Genomic DNA, 16,973 nt, shown 5'->3' on the forward strand with positions numbered 1-16,973 from the left:
ATGACATTCGCACTTCGCGGTTTTCATTTCTTTGATTTTCTCAATGCCACACAGACTATGAGCCCCGTCAACAATCGCAGGCATGTCCTGCTCACCGCAAATACCGCGGCCTGACGAACCAGGTTCCAGTGACTACGGGTCGGACTTCACGCCGGATGAAGAGCAAGTGCTGAACGACCTGCTCACCAAAGCTGCCGCGAAACACGCGACCGTCCAGCGCGTCGCCACTCCACTCTCATTCGCAACACCGAACGACATTGGCGACGACGCAAATACAACTCTAGTCGCCGCGAAGCTTGCAGATCTTGACTCCCTACAGCCGGCGGTTTTGGATGCGCGTGTCACGGACATTGAGGATGGTCTCCAGGATCCCCCGGGTGTCCGGCTGCCTAAGGTGCTGGGCCGGGAGAAGCCTCGCTCACCGGGGAGACAGTCGAGTCAGCGGCCTTGGTCTGGGTTCCCAGGCGCACCTAGTCCTCTCGCGGGAAGGGCAAATCAGGGCTCAGACAACAGGAGTTCTCCAAGTGGTATGATTGCCTTAATTTCTTCTTTTTCTTGATCTATTGTTCACCGTGCAGCATTCCGGCCCAGGCTAACACATTGATCTCCGAAGCGTTTAGTAGAGCACCCTGGCTCAACCGAAGGCAGAGAACGAGAGCGAGAGCGTAGTGCAGTGCGTGAGCTCGAATGGACACAACAGACTCAAGCGGCCCCGACGCTGGATCCTCGGACTCCCGTGGAACGCTTTCGACGGCCACCGAACAAGGCGTTCTCCGTTACAGACTTGGTGTCCCCAGCTTGGTGTGAGCTCCAGTACTGGTATACCCTGACCAAGCACGGGCGGAAGAGAAGGACACCCGCGATGAAGACGGGAAGTGTTGTGCACAAAACCCTGGAAGACGAGTTATATACAACGGTCCCTGTGGAAATAACGACCAAGGAGGATGCGTGGGCGCTGCGGATATGGAACGTGATTCAGGGCTTGCGGATGTTACGTGAATATGGCATTACACGCGAGCTGGAGGTTTGGGGCATTGTTGATGGGGAGCTAGTCAATGGAGTCATTGATCAACTTTCCTATGAATGCCCTGACTCTGAACTTGAGGCCACGGCTGCCGGCTATTATGCAGACGCGGCGAGGTCACGGGCAGCTCCACCTGAGTATCAGATGTCTTTATCGGACTTCTTGCTGTCTTCCTCTCAGGGTGGAAGAAGGCTTTCAGACCTCGGGACCTCGGCCGACCGGGCCTTGGACGACCCTCCTCCTAATCAAGAGCACCCGGCTGTCTATGGGCTACCACGGATATATATGACGGATGTCAAGACAAAAGCAAGTGGCTCTGTTCCGACAGTCAAGAGTACATCTTTCCGTCCTACTCTGCTCCAACTGCAACTTTATTACCACATGCTCAATCGTCTCATCACGAGCGACGATGTTACAATTGACGTGCTCGCAACGCGCTACAATCTCGACCCAATGAAACCATTCACCGACGCGTTCATATCCGAGGTAGGCGGCTTGAACGACGGTTTCTTCGACACCGTCGCCTCTCAGGAACATGATCTGAACGACGTTCCTATATCGGATGACAGAGTCCAAGCTTCTGGTAGCTCTGGCCAAGCTTCCAGTCCTCCACATGCCAGCCAGGACTCGACTAGAATCCTTCTCACGTATGGCACCCTTTCCCGCCTATGGAGTTACATGAAAGAGCAACTGCGCTTCACGTTTCTTCCTTCGTCCTCTCTGCACGAAGAGTCTGTTGCACCATCTATTCCTTCGCGGACGCAGCCAGCGTTGCTCGAAGAATACCCTACACTACTCTCTCCAGTCCTCACAGCCCGGTTCCTCTCGTCGGCCCCTACGACTGATCCCCAACCTCGGCTCCTGGGAAGCAGGTCCTTCCTCTTTGATCCTTGCAACATGTCATCTTATCTCACTGACCAGATGGAGTGGTGGCGTGGCCGCCGCAATCCCCAGGGTGTCGGTATCGTGGAGGCTTGGAAATGTCGCATCTGTGACTTTCGCGATGAGTGTTCCTGGCGACAGGAACGAGAGTTAGATTACGCGACTCGAAACCGAAGACGGAGAACCGGTGCTTCAGTAGACATCTGATACACCATACCGCCATTCCAGGAGGTTGCACAGTCATAATCCTGATCGAGGGCCCTAACAAATTACAACCAAGAACATAGACCCCCAAATGAATATAAAGCAATCAAGATATTTCCAAGACTCTCTGCATCTTTATAAAGGATACCTTCGCACTTCATCCTCCTTGTCCACCTCAAGCCCGGCCTTGATCTGCTCTTCATGCTTCTGATCTAGATACTCCAACAACACCTCCTCATACTTCTCCTTCCCCTTATACCTCGAGACATCATCCCCCCAACTCCGAATTGCAGACGCCAGCCGCCCAGGCACGTACGACTCCTTCACAATCTCAGTAATAGGCTCAAAATACGTCCGAATCGTGAACACCACCGCCCCAGACCGTGGCAACCGTCGCAGCGATTGTCTCTCAGACCGGAAATAGTGGTGCTCAATCGCCTTATTCTTGGCCGCCGTATTCCACGACACTGTCTCCGAGTCCTCCGACCCAATGCTAGGCGACCATGCCAAGCTGTCGTCTACCTGGATGAAATAGTTGTTCCGCAGAACCGGCTCCTCGGGCTTTAACCGCCGGAAAAAGTTCACCATGCCGCGCTCGAGCTTCTCGCGGAACTGGGGCACGTCACCGGAGGTGTGAATTTCGGACAGTGGCATCCCGAATTTGTCGCTCAGTCGCCAGAAGCCTGCAAGGAGGATCGCGCCGGCCAGAAGATAGTACTCGCCGTCTGGGCGCTCGAACATCAGGGCAAGGTCGTCTTGTACTAGACGTGCTGCGGTGGCCATTGGGTCTTCGGGCAGCGGGCGCTGGACTATATTGAAGGTTTCGTTTGTGACGGTGTTTGTTATGCCGGTGGGTGTCTTTTGGAACATGCTGGGGTATCGCTCGGGGAGGTATGTACATCTGTAGAGATGGAGTCAGCATCTATATCCACTGCGAAGCTGCGATCGCAATATCGTGTGCTCACAGCTCTTCTAATAGTTCAATGGCTCCGTCCATTGCTTCTGGCGCGGTTCTACAGCATTTCTCGCCGCGCTCTTTTAGCCGCTTCTTTTTATCGGCATGGTACTTGAGATAATGGTTGTCGAGCTCTGTAGTCAATAGTAGCTCTGATATTAGCATATACCCCGTGAAGGCGCTAGTCATTATCGGACACGCCTTACCGATCCATTCGTCCCATTTCATACTCCTCAAACCCATAGTAACGAAGTACTTACTGCTCAAGCCGGTCAGAAGGGCAAACATGTTGCAGAAATCGGTTCAACTCACGGGCCATATCGAAACGGCCGATAGGGAATCGACTTGGAGGTATGAACATCCCAGTCGGGGTACGGCGGTGCCGTGGGTCTCTTGAAAGCCGAGGGAGTCCATTCTACAATAAGAGCAATTAGAGGAAACTGACAATTATTTTGGATACTATCACCTACCTCCAAATTTTCGAGTTACTTTTTCTCGAGTGCTGGATTTGGATGTGGGCTTCTCGAGGTCGGGGGTGGAAGTTCTAGCGGTCTGATTTGACGACTTCCATTTCCGGAAGATGGTGACAACGAGACAGGCGCAGAGGTTGATGACCAGGAAGGCGCCCACGAGGTCGTTGACTGGGAATATCGATGAGACGATCTCCCGGAGGGCCTCGAACGGCATGATTTGTGATGCTGGATTGTCTATAGTCGAAGGAGATGTCGACAGGGTTCCGGTGATACTTCATGTGCTCATGGTTTCCCTGGGTGGATCCAAAGGTAAATTAATCTGAGGACCCTTGATGTATATCTATAGCAGCACGACTCTTATCAAGCTAACAAAAAGGCAGATATTGTCTTTCATCTCCCGCGAGCAGCCTTTCCTGTTAACCCGATGCGAGTAGACAGGTATCTTTAGCAGATGACTTGGTGTGGTCGTCGTTGAGGTCTAGAGCGGGGGTACACTTTCCACCGCCTAATTAAGCCTTTGGATCCGGGCTGCAAAGAGGGAGCCTATGACAGCCCCGTGGGTATGGCGAGAAAGTCATAGACCATCTGCGGAGAGGGGTCGCTTATCGTGCGCATTGTTGCGCAGGGAGGGATTTCCTTTCCCGATCGGGTAAAGCGACCATTTGATGATCATTTTGTTCCCCGGATCTACTAACTGTGCGCGAAGGAGATGGTGGAATATTAAGAGCGGAATCAGATATGATGACTGGACGCTGAATTGTGAAAGGAATCTCTTACATGCAGCTGACTGCACTCTTGTGTTATGTTGGGCATGATGGTGTTGGCATGTATTATGGATACCAGATTCTTACAGTGGGTAGTCCTGACCTTGGGGATTTCCTGTAATATTACAGTAATACGCATACCAAAATGTCAAGTGAGAAGCGTGCAGACAGCAAAACAGCATCTAGCTTAACCTATCGTCGCCTGAAGACGACAGCATCAGGGGAAGACTTGAAGCTACGCCAGCGGGAATTCAACCATAAACCCTTTTTGATCTCAAGCCTCCTTTATCTATCTAATTTGGTTCTCTCATTCAATAAAACCTCTGGTGGTCGAATGGTACGAGTATGAGAAGGGTCACCAAGCGACTAGCCAGGCTCCCATCTACGCCAGAACTGGCAGCACTTGCTGAAAGGCTGCATGATATGATTTTTTTTCTACCCGAACACCCGGCAAGGTGGATTGTCGTACAGACACTGGGAGAGCACCGTGGTACACTGGAGCTCGGGTGCTATTTTGCACCTTGACGATTACTATTCCTTATTTACCTTGGCCAGATCTTTACTCTATACTGTTGCCGTCCATACGACGCTGCAGAAGGCAGTATTGGCCATACTTGCGCCGGAACTGCTCCGGGACAAATGGGAGATCTGGAACCCAGATCAGTCGTCCCAACAAGCCTGTCTGGGATGCATCCAGGAACTTTTCGCAGGAGAGGGACTCCCACTGGGACTCGTCCTGCACGTAGTGAGGTTCTAGTTCAGTCGCCTCGCGGCCAGGGAAAGAGGAGTCGACCAAGAATGAGCACAGAGAAACATCAACCTATGGTTAGAGATTAGCTTGATGAGCGGGAAGGACCTGCAGGCGTCGGGAGGTACTCACGTATTTGCTTGTGTCCTCAATATTCAGGTCATTCATGCCGGAGGGGATCTGCGACGCGCCTGCCATACGGTAATACGCACTTGGCGCGTCAGGAAACTCGCCCGGTAGCAGACCCTTGAACTCGCTTCGAATGAACTTGGCCCGCATCTGGTGCGGGAGGAAATACGACGAAGGAAAGCGGTACCACTCCTTGCCGAAACACACAGAAGCTCCGGTGTGTGAGATACCCGCTTGCTGAAGTGGTTCCAAAACCTTTAATGGCGCGTTATATGCTGTAATCATTCCCAGGATGCGTAGCATACCGGCATTGACGGCCACCATGATGACCGACATCACGGCGATGAGCTTCAGCTTCGCGGGTAGACGGCCCATGATTCTCTTAGGATTACTCGATCCCATGTATGTGAGGATCAAGTGGCATGCAAGGGCAGCATTCAGGGCAAGGAACGGGTATGCCGGATACATGAACCGTTCCTCTTTGTGAGGTTGGATCGTGAAGATCCCGAACCACATGTAAAAAGGCGCAGTCAATGTGATAGAGCGCATGAGCGTCTGGAAAGAGGTGCCCTGGGAGCGGAAGATGGCTTGAAGTAGGAGGAGCGGAGCAGACAGCATTGCGAAAATAAACCAGACGTTGAAGTTTAGGAGGAGATTTCGAATGTAGAAAGTCCAGGGTTCAGTACCGAAGATCTCGGGGCCTCTTCCTTGGCCACCGAAAATGTTGTACGCGACAATATTCCAAGGCACAAGGACGATCTTATGGAAGAAAGCGTAGTCAACCGCCACTTCGAGGGCCTGCAATTGGTCTTAGCAAAGGTAATGCAACTGTATGCCGTCTATACTACTTACCAAGATACCGAGGCACCGGAGCCCACCATCCAATATGGCGTAAAAGAGAGGGCCTAAGCTCCGAGAACAGATGCTAATAATGACTTCCTCGAACAGGAGAGGCACAATCAGGGCACCGGCGAACGGCCAGCCAACAATTGATCCGAGACCAAACCACATGATCCCTTGTGCAATCTTCGGCCCGCCTCTCAGGTCTAAGAAGGCAGCCAGGCCAAGCATAGACGTGTACATAGTGAATGTTGATGGCAGGAAAGCGGCTGACGCATGGAACATGCCTGGGCTGAACAAGGCGACCAAGAGGAACAGGAGGCCGATGCGGGGATTGAGGGATCGGCAGATAGAAGAGTATAGTCTCGTCTGGCAGGCTGCGCAGAAAAAGGCAAGGAAAATTCGGATAGTGTAGAATTCAACCACCTTGCTGCGGACCACCCAGGATGCTAGTTTTCCCACCACAACGTGAAGCGACACGTAGAGCCAGCTTCGGATCGAGTATACCGGCGAGTACTCCCATGTTTGGAGTCCATACCCATGACCAAGATAATGTGCAGGTTCCCAAAAGTTAAATACTTCGTCACAGTCTTGAATGGGAGAAAATAGAGCTGCGAGGCCGTTGGAGACGAGACACAGATAGAGGGTGGCGTTTAAGGGTAGGTAGAAGGGCGGGGGTGGAGGACTATGAACCGGTAATTTAGTTGGGTCAACTGCCTCTTATTGTCTCAATTTCAAACGAGACCTACCGTGCTTTTGTCCGAGGAGGGTGGGCAGCGCCCGAGGCAGCTCTGTCGGGCCCTGCCATCTTGTCGCGTTGCTTTATTTCTAGGTTGCTTGAAGTTGCTCAATGATAAAGCGATAACCGGCGATAAGAAGCTTGTCCGGCGACCGCCCCGGCAATTATGGCAGATCCGCAAAAAAAGTTCCCGCGCTTTTTTTTTTTTTTTTTTTGCGCTTGAGTTTGTCGCAACACATCTTGTGAAGAAAAAAAGATTGAAATACTCATTCGATTCGAGATGAGTGACCAACAGAATCCCCCAGTTGAGTCTGCGGGCACCGGCGACGGTCCTCCCTCAAAGCGAACCTGCACGATCGATACGCCACCCATCGCAGGCACACCTGAGGATGGTAGTGATTTCTACAACACACCGCTGGCTACAGAGCGTCCGGTGATGAATGCAGGCATTGAGAATACTGTACCTGCTGCTGAACCCTCTGCATTTTCCCAACAAGCCCCCATGATCCCGGGATTGGGCTTTGTCAACAACCTCGATGATCAGTCTACAACCAACGAGCCGTCCCACCCTGTCGTCCGACCAACGCAAGAGCAGCCCGTTACAGCCATTCCACAAGTGGCAGCGGAGACCAGCACATCAGTTAAGCAGGAAATGAGTCTTGAGACCAATGGCCAGCAGGAGGTTCTTGGAGATGCGATGGAAGTCGACCACAAGCCAGTGCCTGCCACTGAGGAAACTACGAACGGAGCATCTACCGAGCAGCCGTACTCTGAGCTCCAGGAGCGGGAAGAAGAAAACCCAGAATGGGAGGTCGATTCGGACCCTTACGAGTCATCATCCGACAGCTCCACCTCCGATTCCTCTGACAGCGACGACGACGAAGACTACCCGATTCTCACCCCCGAGGAACAAGCCCGGATTCTGATGCTTGCCGAGGGTGGCTCTGATGATGAGGGAGGTGAAAAGGGTAAGTCGGGTGGACACATTCGCTCGACCAACGAGGTCGACGAGGACGTCTTGCCGATCCCAGATGTCCAAATTACACCCGAGATGAGGATCGTGCTGCTGGGCAAGGTTCAGACGGCCATTGAGAATGCGGTCCTCATCGAGGCTAGCACCTCTGGAGAATACCAAGTCCTCGAGTCGGGCTCTTTGCTTTGCACAGAGGATCGCAAGATTCTGGGCGTGGTGGCGGAAACCCTGGGCAGAGTGGAGAACCCAATGTACACGGTGATGTACAAGTCTGCCGAAGATGCGCAGGAAAGAGGCGTGGTGAAGGACCTGCCCGTTTTCTACGTCGAGGCACACTCCACCTTCGTCTTTACTCAGCCGCTCAAGGGCTTGAAAGGCAGCGATGCGTCCAACTTCCACGACGAGGAGGTCGCCGAAGACGAGATTGAGTTCTCCGACGATGAAGCGGAGGCTGACTATAAACGGAGGCTGAAGCAGAAGCGCCAGGAGAGAAAGGAGGCTAAAGACGGCGGTGCTGCACGAGGAAAGAAGGGACCTCCGGGCCCCTCGAAATTGAGCCAGACTGAGCTCAACTACGATGATGCGGGAGGCGAGGATGGATACACACCTCTTGCTCGCCCCAGAAACCTCCACGAGATGATGGGTGCTCGCGAGGCGCCAATTGAAGGCAATGAGCGTGCCGAGCGTGCCGAGCGTGGAGCATCTGGCTCCCGGGGCGGCCGAGGCCGAGGCCGGGGCACTGATCGCGGCCGCGGAGGTCGCGGTAGAGGTGGTGGTGGCCGAGGAGGATCGTGGGAGCGAGACCAGGATCGCCGACCTCAGCACCAGCAGAGCGGCAGCCCTTCGCAATATGGACAGCAGGCCGCTCCCCCCATTCTCAGCCTCAACCTCCAGCATCATACAGCCCAGCCCCATACCAGCAGCAACAACCTGCCTATGGCATGCCCCAGCCATTTGCTGGATATCCCCAGTATACTCAGCAGCAGCAGCAACAACAACAACAACCGCAGTTCGGTCATAGCCAGGCACCGGCGCAGTTCCCCTTCCAGTTCCCCTTCCAGCAACCATTTGCGCAACCAAACCCCTTCCAGGCCCTCCCACCTGGCGCACACATCAACCCTCTTTTCCTAGCTGCACTGCAACAGCAACAACAGCAACAACAGCATCAGTACCAGCAGCCTCAGCAGCATCAGTACCAGCAGCCTCAGCAGGCTCCAGCTCAGGCACCGCAACAAAACCCGGCCATGAACTTTGACCAGGTGAAAGCCCAGTTGGAGCTGCTGCGGCACTTGAACAACGGCAATCAGGGGCCACCTCCCTCCTAAATTCCTTTTTTTGGGCCTTTGAAATTGTTCTCTTGACGATTTGACATCGATACCAAGATATCTATTGCATTAGGAGCGGGGTACTGTGTTTCAGTCTGGGTTCGTTTGAAAAAGTCTTATGATAGTCCTGTTGTTTTATTTCAGGCTCGTTCACGTATCAACGATAGAGTACATATTTGCTGCATAAAGAGGTATGAAACACATTGGATATGAAGAAGTAGGGGACTAGATATTATCCATCCCAGCAATGTAAGGTTTGCGCCAGCTCGGCTGCCGCCTCAATCTTTCTAGATACTGGACTCGCAATCCACTCATTAAAATTCAGCTGGCTTGGCGCTCTTTGCCAGAGTCCAGAAATTCTCCATCTTCGAACGGGTCAGAACGTCTTTGGCGGCTGAATCTGTCTCGCAGATTCTGGCGCCCAGCCATTTCCTGAATACACGGCTCTTTGCTTGGCCTTCCCACAAGAGGGTGCAAGTGTTGTAGCCGAAATCACGCGGTTCGCCATTGTCATCTTCCGTGGACAACCACAGAGGCTGACCTTCATCCTTTGCTTCTGATGTGGCTGGGCCGGGGTTATCGGCCCAATCAATTCGGTTGAGCATCAGCTTCCGGTAATTGTTGATAGAGTGCTTGCCACCCTCCACAATAACCAGATTGAGCTTCGGATGCATGACACAAATTCCAGTCAGAGCATTCTGCTCGGCGTTTCTGTTGATCTTAAAGCGGTTTCGGCCGCTCGCCAAGCTGTCAATTCGATAGACGGACACGAAAATACCCAATTCGGCATCTTTCTCCTGTTTGCCCGCTAGCTTCTCACGTCGTTGATCCTTGGTCAACTTGCGTTCCTCATTCATCATCTCGTGCGCCTCCTTGCGATCTGCGATCTCTCTGTTCACACGGGCCTCCACGGCCGTTGGATCCTTGACCGCTTGCTCACCCAGGACCCGCATGAGATTGGACTTCTTGACCTTGGGAGGCGGTGCTGGCTCCAGACCCAACCTAATCTTTGCTTGCTGTTCCTTCAGATCTGCCATGCGGCGCTGTCGACGAATCTTCGCTTGCTCTTTTGGCGTGAGATACATCGGCTTTTGGGTAGGCAGGTGCTTCTCTTGCGGCGCCTCCAGGAGAATAGGGTGTTGAATATAGCGGGTAATGATGGTGTCGGGGGTGTCCACCTTGAGGTTTGCAGGGTCATCAATCGCAGTATAGTCGCCACCATTGACCAAGCCTTCATCCCACCATTCCAAAGCTGGTGGAGTAGGTACCAGGTATGCCTTCTCCACATCCATATCTTCGTCAATACCGGCCTGTCGTGCTCTCTCCGCAATCCGCTTTTTCATAGCTTCCAATTGCGCCTGCCGGCGCAGAGCAGCCGCCTGCTGAATGTATTTACCCTTTTCGTTGAAAATGAGTTGCCGGGAATGGCGGGGCTTCGCCACCGTTGCCTTCGGCCCTAGACTTGGATCGAAATAGGGTTGATTCTTGATTTCCTCAATCGACGGACCGGACAGGTCGAGCTGTTTGTTGGGATCCATGCGTCGGTTCCCTGCCTTGGATTGCTGTCGTCCCTTGAAGCCACGGAAATTTGGCGTGGTATCAGAAAGGAGAGCTGGATGAAGACCGACATCTAGACCACCGCGAGCCTTTGAGAGGCCTTCGTCGTCGAGCGTCGGGGGTTGGTAGGAGGGTGCCGGGGCATTTGTACGTTGCTGAGATGCCGCTGCGCCAGCCCTTCCTGTAGCCGCTGCCACCCTAGCCTTCATTTGTTCCAATCTAGACATTGCAGAACTCGCAGACGGGGGTCCTGGGCTGGGACTTGATTCTGTCGGGGGCACGGTAGGTGACACGCCGCCTCGAGCGGCTTGTAGGCGAGCGCGTACCGCTTCAGCTTTTGCCCTCGCCTCTGCGACCATCTTCTCGATATCGACTTTCCCGGAGGTCAAAGGTCCTTGACCCGGCAATGGGGACCCATTGTTTGACCGCGTCCTTTTCTGGGAGTTGCTGTCGTCATCCTGAGGGTGAGGCCGCTTCAGCGCGTTGCCCGAATGGTCAGCCATGGCGATGCGTGCGAGCAAGGACCCGCGTGGCCTGCTAGCAAAAGGCGACACAGGGGGGTTGCGGAAGAAAGAAAACACCTCGGAAGCCACTGACAGCAGAGGCTAACAGAGCTGATCGGCAGGTCGGTCGCGGATACCCAAAACGGGGTGGGCGGTGGAGCGGGGCAGAAACGCAAAAAAAAGATGCTCGAAAGTTTCGCTCTTCCGCAACTACACTTAAGAGAACCGCTTCAACGGCCTGTTCGACTTCGCACCGCCGGCGTTTTGCTCTAGGAGCTGTAGGTCACAATGGGGACCTTCGCGCGCCCGGTCGCCTCGAGCATTGCCGGGGTTGACTTTAACGTCTACTCCGACGAAGAGATCAAAAAGCTATCGGTCAAAAGAATTCACAATACTCCAACTTTGGATTCTTTTAATAACCCTGTCCCTGGTGGTCTCTATGACCCTGCCATGGGCGCATGGGGTGACCATGTGTATGGTTTCTGTCTTCTCATTGAACGCTCCTCAATTCGCTAATTAAGATGATTTTTGGAACCTTTTAGGTGTACTACTTGTCGGCTGAACTCTTGGTCCTGCACCGGTCATGCCGGCCACATTGAGCTCCCTGTTCCTGTTTACAACGTCACATTCTTCGATCACATTTACCGTCTTCTTCGGGCGCAGTGTGTGTACTGTCACCGTCTGCAAATGTCCCGCAACCAGGTCAACATGTACATTTGCAAATTACGTCTCCTGCAGTATGGCCTCATTGATGAAGTCGCCAAGGTTGATGCGATGGAAGCTATCAAGGGCGTTAAGTCGAAAGCCGGCAAGGCTACTGGCGATGACTCTGACGAGGAGGAGGATGATGCAGAGTCCATCATGGAAAAGCGAAATGCCTTTGTCAACCGGTGCATCAAGGAAGCCAAGAAAGATGGCCGGTTGGAGGGTCTAATGGCTGGCGCAAAGAACCCCATCGCTGCGGAGGCCAGACGAGACCTGGTCAAGACTTTCTTCAAGGACATCAACAGCTACCGGAAATGTACCAACTGCAGTGGTATCTCCCCCTCATACCGCAAAGATCGCTACAACAAGATCTTCCGGAAGCAGCTTTCGGAGAAGTCCAAGATTGCGATGCTCCATGGTGGGTTCCAGGCACCGAACACCCTGGTTCTCCTCGACCAAGAAAAGAAGTCATCTTCCAAGCAGAACGGCTCTCAGACGAATGGCGTCGTTGAAGCGGACAGTACTGCATCTGAGGTTCACGGTGCGGAGGAGGAAATTCGACGGGGAGCCGCCGTTACAAACCAGAACACGCAGCCTGGAGCGAGTGCTCAGGAGTTTATGCCTTCTTCTGAGGTCTACAGTGCCCTGCAGCTTCTCTTCCAGAAGGATAGCGATGTCCTGCAACTTGTCTATAACTCTCGTCCTGTTCCGAAAGGAGTCAAAGTTATCAGCGCGGACATGTTCTTCACTAAGAGCCTTCTGGTCCCACCGAACAAGTATCGCCCTGCTGCCGCCCAGGGCCCAGGCGAGATCATGGAGGCATCGCAAAACACTCCTTTCAACAATATTATCAAGCAATGTGACCTAATCAATCAGATCAGCAAGGAGATCCAGAACGAGGATGAGAAGGCCCTGGCCCGTGCGCGCAATTATAGTGATCTCCTCCAGGCCATTGTTGCGCTCCAGGATTTCGTTAACGGTCTGATCGACCGTGAGCGTACTTCTGTGACTGGCTCGGCCATCGCCCAGCTGCCAAATGGTATTAAACAGCTGCTCGAGAAAAAGGAGGGTCTGTTCCGAAAGAACATGATGGGTAAGCGTGTGAACTTCGCTGCCCGTAGTGTTATTTCACCCGATCCCAACCTCGAGACCAACGAAATTGGTGTGCCTTTGGTTTTCGCCAAGAAGTTGACCTTCCCCGAGCCTGTTACCAACCACAACTTCTGGGAGTTGAAGGAAGCTGTTATCAACGGTCCCGACAAGTATCCCGGTGCTGCCGCAATTGAGAATGAGAACGGCCAAGTTGTCAACTTGAAGTTCAAGAGTCTGGACGAGCGTACGGCACTTGCCAACCAGTTGCTTGCACCATCCAACTGGCGCCTGAAGGGTTCGCGAAACAAGAAGGTCTACCGCCATCTCACTACTGGTGACTACGTTTTGATGAACCGGTATGCTACGAAAATGACTCACTACCAAACTACGTTTTTATGCTAACTGATCCAGGCAACCGACTCTCCACAAGCCATCCATCATGGGTCACAAGGCTCGTGTCCTTCCTAACGAGCGCACTATTCGAATGCACTACGCCAACTGTAATACCTACAACGCCGATTTCGACGGTGATGAGATGAACATGCACTTCCCCCAGAACGAGCTTGCCCAAGCAGAGGCTCGGATGCTGGCAGATGCTGACCACCAGTACCTGGTGGCGACGTCCGGCAAGCCTTTGAGAGGTTTGATCCAGGATCACATTTCCATGGGTACCTGGTTCACATGCCGTGATGCCTTCTTTGATGAAGAAGACTATCATCAGCTTTTGTACAGCTGCTTGCGGCCGGAGAACTCGCACATCGTCGGCGACCGCATCCAGTTGGTGGAGCCTGCTTTCCGTAAACCCAAATACCTCTGGACTGGCAAGCAAGTGATTACAACAATCCTTAAAAATATCAAGCCTCCAGAGAGTGCTGGCCTCACCCTCCAGGGCAAGTCTTCAACCCCTGGCGACCGTTGGGGCAAGGGCAACGAAGAGGGCACCGTTATCTTCGATGATGGAGAGTACCTGTGTGGTATTCTTGACAAGAAACAGCTTGGTCCTACTGCTGGAGGTTTGATTGATGCTGTTCACGAAGTCTACGGCCACACCATTGCCGGAAAGCTGATGAGTATTCTGGGACGACTTCTGACTCGGTACCTGAACATGCGGGCGTTCACTTGCGGTATCGATGATCTTCGCTTGACCAAGGAGGGTGATCGCATTCGCAAGGAGAAGCTGAGCACTGCCGCAGACATGGGTCGTGAAGTCGCCCTGAAGTACGTGACCTTGGATCAGGTCACTGTGCCTGACCAGGACGCCGAGTTGAACCGTCGTTTGGAAGATGTGCTTCGCGATGATGGCAAGCAAAGTGGCTTGGATAGCGTTTCAAACGCTCGGTCTGCCAAACTCTCCTCCGAAATCACTAGCTCCTGTCTCCCCGCAGGTCTTGCAAAGCCATTCCCGTGGAACCAGATGCAGTCGATGACTATTTCCGGTGCCAAGGGTTCGGGTGTCAATGCCAACCTGATTTCTTGCAACCTTGGTCAGCAGGTTCTGGAGGGCCGTCGTGTACCGGTCATGATCAGTGGTAAAACGCTGCCGTCTTTCCGGGCTTTCGAGACACATCCCGTCGCTGGTGGTTACGTATGCGGCCGTTTCTTGACTGGAATTAAGCCCCAGGAGTACTACTTCCACGCCATGGCCGGTCGTGAGGGTTTGATTGATACCGCCGTCAAGACTTCTCGTTCCGGTTACTTGCAGCGTTGCTTAATCAAGGGTATGGAAGGCTTAAGAGCCGAATACGATTCCTCCGTTCGTGAGGCATCGGATGGTTCTATAGTCCAGTTCTTGTACGGAGAAGATGGCCTCGACATCACCAAGCAGGTCCACCTCAAGGACTTCAAATTCCTTGCTGATAACCACAAGTCTGTTTCCCAGCAGGTGCAGGCCCACCTTTTCCATACCTTGGCGAAGGATGATGCGATGAAATGGCATAAGGATGCAATGAAGGCTGTTCGCCGGACTGGAAAGCTTGATGCGATGGATCCTGCTTTGTCGAAATTCCACCCTGGTGGCAACTTGGGTAGCACTTCAGAGTCATTCGCTCAGGATCTCAAGAAGGTGAGTTATAATTCCCCAAGAATTACACTGTATGGTGTGCGATTTGAAGCTGACCAATCTCCCCACAGTATGGTGATGACAACCCTGACAATCTCTTCAAGGATAAGAAGAAGGATATTGAGGGTAAACTCAGCAAGAAGACGTTTGACGCTTTAATGAACATGAAGTATCTGAAGTCTGTCATCGATCCCGGTGAGGCCGTCGGTATTATGGCCGGTCAATCAGTGGGAGAGCCCAGTACCCAAATGACCCTCAACACTTTCCATTTGGCTGGTCATTCCGCAAAGAACGTGACCCTGGGTATTCCCCGTCTTCGTGAAATTGTCATGACTGCTAGTGCTACGATCATGACGCCCACAATGACACTGCTTCTCAATGAGGAGATCTCCAAGGACCACTCCGAGCGGTTTGCCAAGGCTATCAGTAAGCTTAGTATTGCTGAGGTCGTTGACAAGGTGCAAGTCAGAGAGCGCATCGGCTCGGGTGTTGGTTACGCGAAGGCTAAGATCTATGACATCGAGATTACCTTCTTCCCCACCGAGGAGTACACCAAGGAGTACGCCATCCAGACCAAGGATGTGCAGCTTGCTCTCCAGAACAAGTTCATTCCACGCCTGGTGAAGCTCACCAAGGCCGAGCTCAAGAAGCGCAATGAGGACAAGACGGGCACGAAGTCCTCCACTGCTCAGCCTGATATTGGCGTTTCGGTCGGCAGGGTTGCCGACGGCCCTGGTGGCCCTGACCGTGCGGCCGAGCCAGCAGACGACGACAATGAAGATGATGAGGATGATGCCAAGCGAGCTCGTGGCGGCCAGAACCGCAGCAACCAGGTGTCTTACGAAGGACCTGATGATGATGAGCAGGATATCATCCGCGGACAAGACGAACCCGAAATCGAAGATGATGAAGAGGAGGGTGATAAGCCTGGCAGAACCACTGGCGATGTGGACATGGACTCAGACTCTGAGGATGACTCGGATGACGATGAGGCCCAGGAGCACAAGCTGCGCGAGGACGATGTCAAGAGCAAGTTCTCTGAGATCACCAAGTTCAAATTTGACCCCAAGAAGGGCAACTCCTGCACCATTCAGCTGGAGTACGATATCGAGACACCCAAGCTGCTTCTCCTTCCCCTGGTTGAGAGTGTTTGCCGTTCCGCAGTCATCCAGTCCATCCCAGGCATTGGCAGCTGCGTGTTTGTCGAGGCAGACGAACTTCAGGGTGAACCAGCAAGCGTTATGACCGATGGCGTCAACCTCCTCGCCATGCGCGACTACCAGGACATCATCAAGCCGCACTCGCTCTACACCAACTCCATCCACGACATGCTCAACCTGTACGGTGTCGAAGCCGCTCGCGCCACCATCATCCGTGAAATGGACTCCGTTTTCAAGGGTCACAGCATCTCCGTCGACAACCGCCATCTGAACTTGATCGGTGATGTGATGACGCAGTCCGGTGGCTTCAAGGCTTTCAGCCGCAACGGTCTGGTCAAGGATTCAACCTCGCCGTTCGCCCGGATGTCTTTCGAGACTACTGTTGGCGCCTTGAAGGATGCTGTTGTTGAGCGTGACTTCGACAACCTCAAGGGCCCGAGTAGCAGAATCGTCGTTGGCCGCTCCGGCACTGTTGGAACCGGCGCCTTTGATATTCTTGCTCCTGTAGCATAGTCGTGTGTTGGGGGAGTTACTTCGCATTGCGCCTTTTGTTGCTGGTGTTCCATCACCTGTATATTTCTTCGCAGATTTTTGTATCCTGTGCTCTTGTTGTTTTGCCATCTTGACGTGTCGATGATTCGGAGTTTCTGTTCAGTGGAACACAAAAGTGCCTGTTCCTGTTCATATTAGCATATTGGTCAGTTAAATACAGTTCTTAAGTACACCATCCCTATTCAATCACCAATCCAGGTGGGAGGTGTCTGATGCACGAACTAAGCGCACTTGCTAGCCTAGAGAGTCATTAAGCCACTGTCCCTCCTCGAGTAGGACATGCCGCGGG

The 16,973-nt window shown here is 53.1% G+C and overlaps 6 protein-coding genes across 6 annotated transcripts; 3 read left to right on the plus strand and 3 right to left on the minus strand.

Annotated features, from left to right (window-relative positions):
• Positions 1-82: 82 nt before the first annotated feature.
• N7482_005908 (exonuclease V) lies at positions 83-2,113 on the plus strand (the record flags this gene model as incomplete). Its single annotated transcript, XM_056688033.1, has 2 exons — positions 83-437; positions 621-2,113. The coding sequence occupies 2 exons, from the start codon at positions 83-85 to the stop codon at positions 2,111-2,113; spliced, it is 1,848 nt and encodes a 615-aa protein (XP_056543588.1).
• Positions 2,114-2,245: 132 nt separating this feature from the next.
• Positions 2,246-3,752, minus strand: N7482_005909 (heme-dependent oxidative N-demethylase family protein; the record flags this gene model as incomplete). The annotated part of the gene is made up of 5 exons (XM_056688034.1): positions 2,246-3,011; positions 3,076-3,199; positions 3,272-3,324; positions 3,378-3,480; positions 3,536-3,752. The coding sequence occupies 5 exons, from the start codon at positions 3,750-3,752 to the stop codon at positions 2,246-2,248; spliced, it is 1,263 nt and encodes a 420-aa protein (XP_056543589.1).
• A 1,109-nt stretch (positions 3,753-4,861) lies between these two features.
• N7482_005910 (dolichyl-P-Man:Man(6)GlcNAc(2)-PP-dolichol alpha-1,2-mannosyltransferase) lies at positions 4,862-6,827 on the minus strand (the record flags this gene model as incomplete). Its single annotated transcript, XM_056688035.1, has 4 exons — positions 4,862-5,122; positions 5,183-5,977; positions 6,032-6,704; positions 6,769-6,827. The coding sequence occupies 4 exons, from the start codon at positions 6,825-6,827 to the stop codon at positions 4,862-4,864; spliced, it is 1,788 nt and encodes a 595-aa protein (XP_056543590.1).
• A 211-nt stretch (positions 6,828-7,038) lies between these two features.
• On the plus strand, positions 7,039-9,056 carry N7482_005911 (RNA-binding snoRNP assembly protein NAF1; the record flags this gene model as incomplete). Its single annotated transcript, XM_056688036.1, has 2 exons — positions 7,039-8,494; positions 8,554-9,056. The coding sequence occupies 2 exons, from the start codon at positions 7,039-7,041 to the stop codon at positions 9,054-9,056; spliced, it is 1,959 nt and encodes a 652-aa protein (XP_056543591.1).
• A 314-nt stretch (positions 9,057-9,370) lies between these two features.
• Positions 9,371-11,116, minus strand: N7482_005912 (U4/U6-U5 snRNP complex subunit PRP3; the record flags this gene model as incomplete). The annotated part of the gene is made up of 1 exon (XM_056688037.1): positions 9,371-11,116. One exon carries the CDS (start codon positions 11,114-11,116, stop codon positions 9,371-9,373), a length of 1,746 nt encoding a protein of 581 aa, XP_056543592.1.
• A 288-nt stretch (positions 11,117-11,404) lies between these two features.
• On the plus strand, positions 11,405-16,645 carry N7482_005913 (DNA-directed RNA polymerase I core subunit RPA190; the record flags this gene model as incomplete). Its single annotated transcript, XM_056688038.1, has 4 exons — positions 11,405-11,589; positions 11,659-13,269; positions 13,325-14,975; positions 15,044-16,645. 4 exons carry the CDS (start codon positions 11,405-11,407, stop codon positions 16,643-16,645), a joined length of 5,049 nt encoding a protein of 1,682 aa, XP_056543593.1.
• Between the last annotated feature and the right edge of the window lie 328 nt (positions 16,646-16,973).

This window comes from Penicillium canariense, assembly GCF_028826845.1.
Source record: "Penicillium canariense strain IBT 26290 chromosome Unknown utg000003l_segment0_segment0, whole genome shotgun sequence".
Classification (NCBI taxonomy): Eukaryota; Fungi; Ascomycota; class Eurotiomycetes; order Eurotiales; family Aspergillaceae; genus Penicillium; species Penicillium canariense.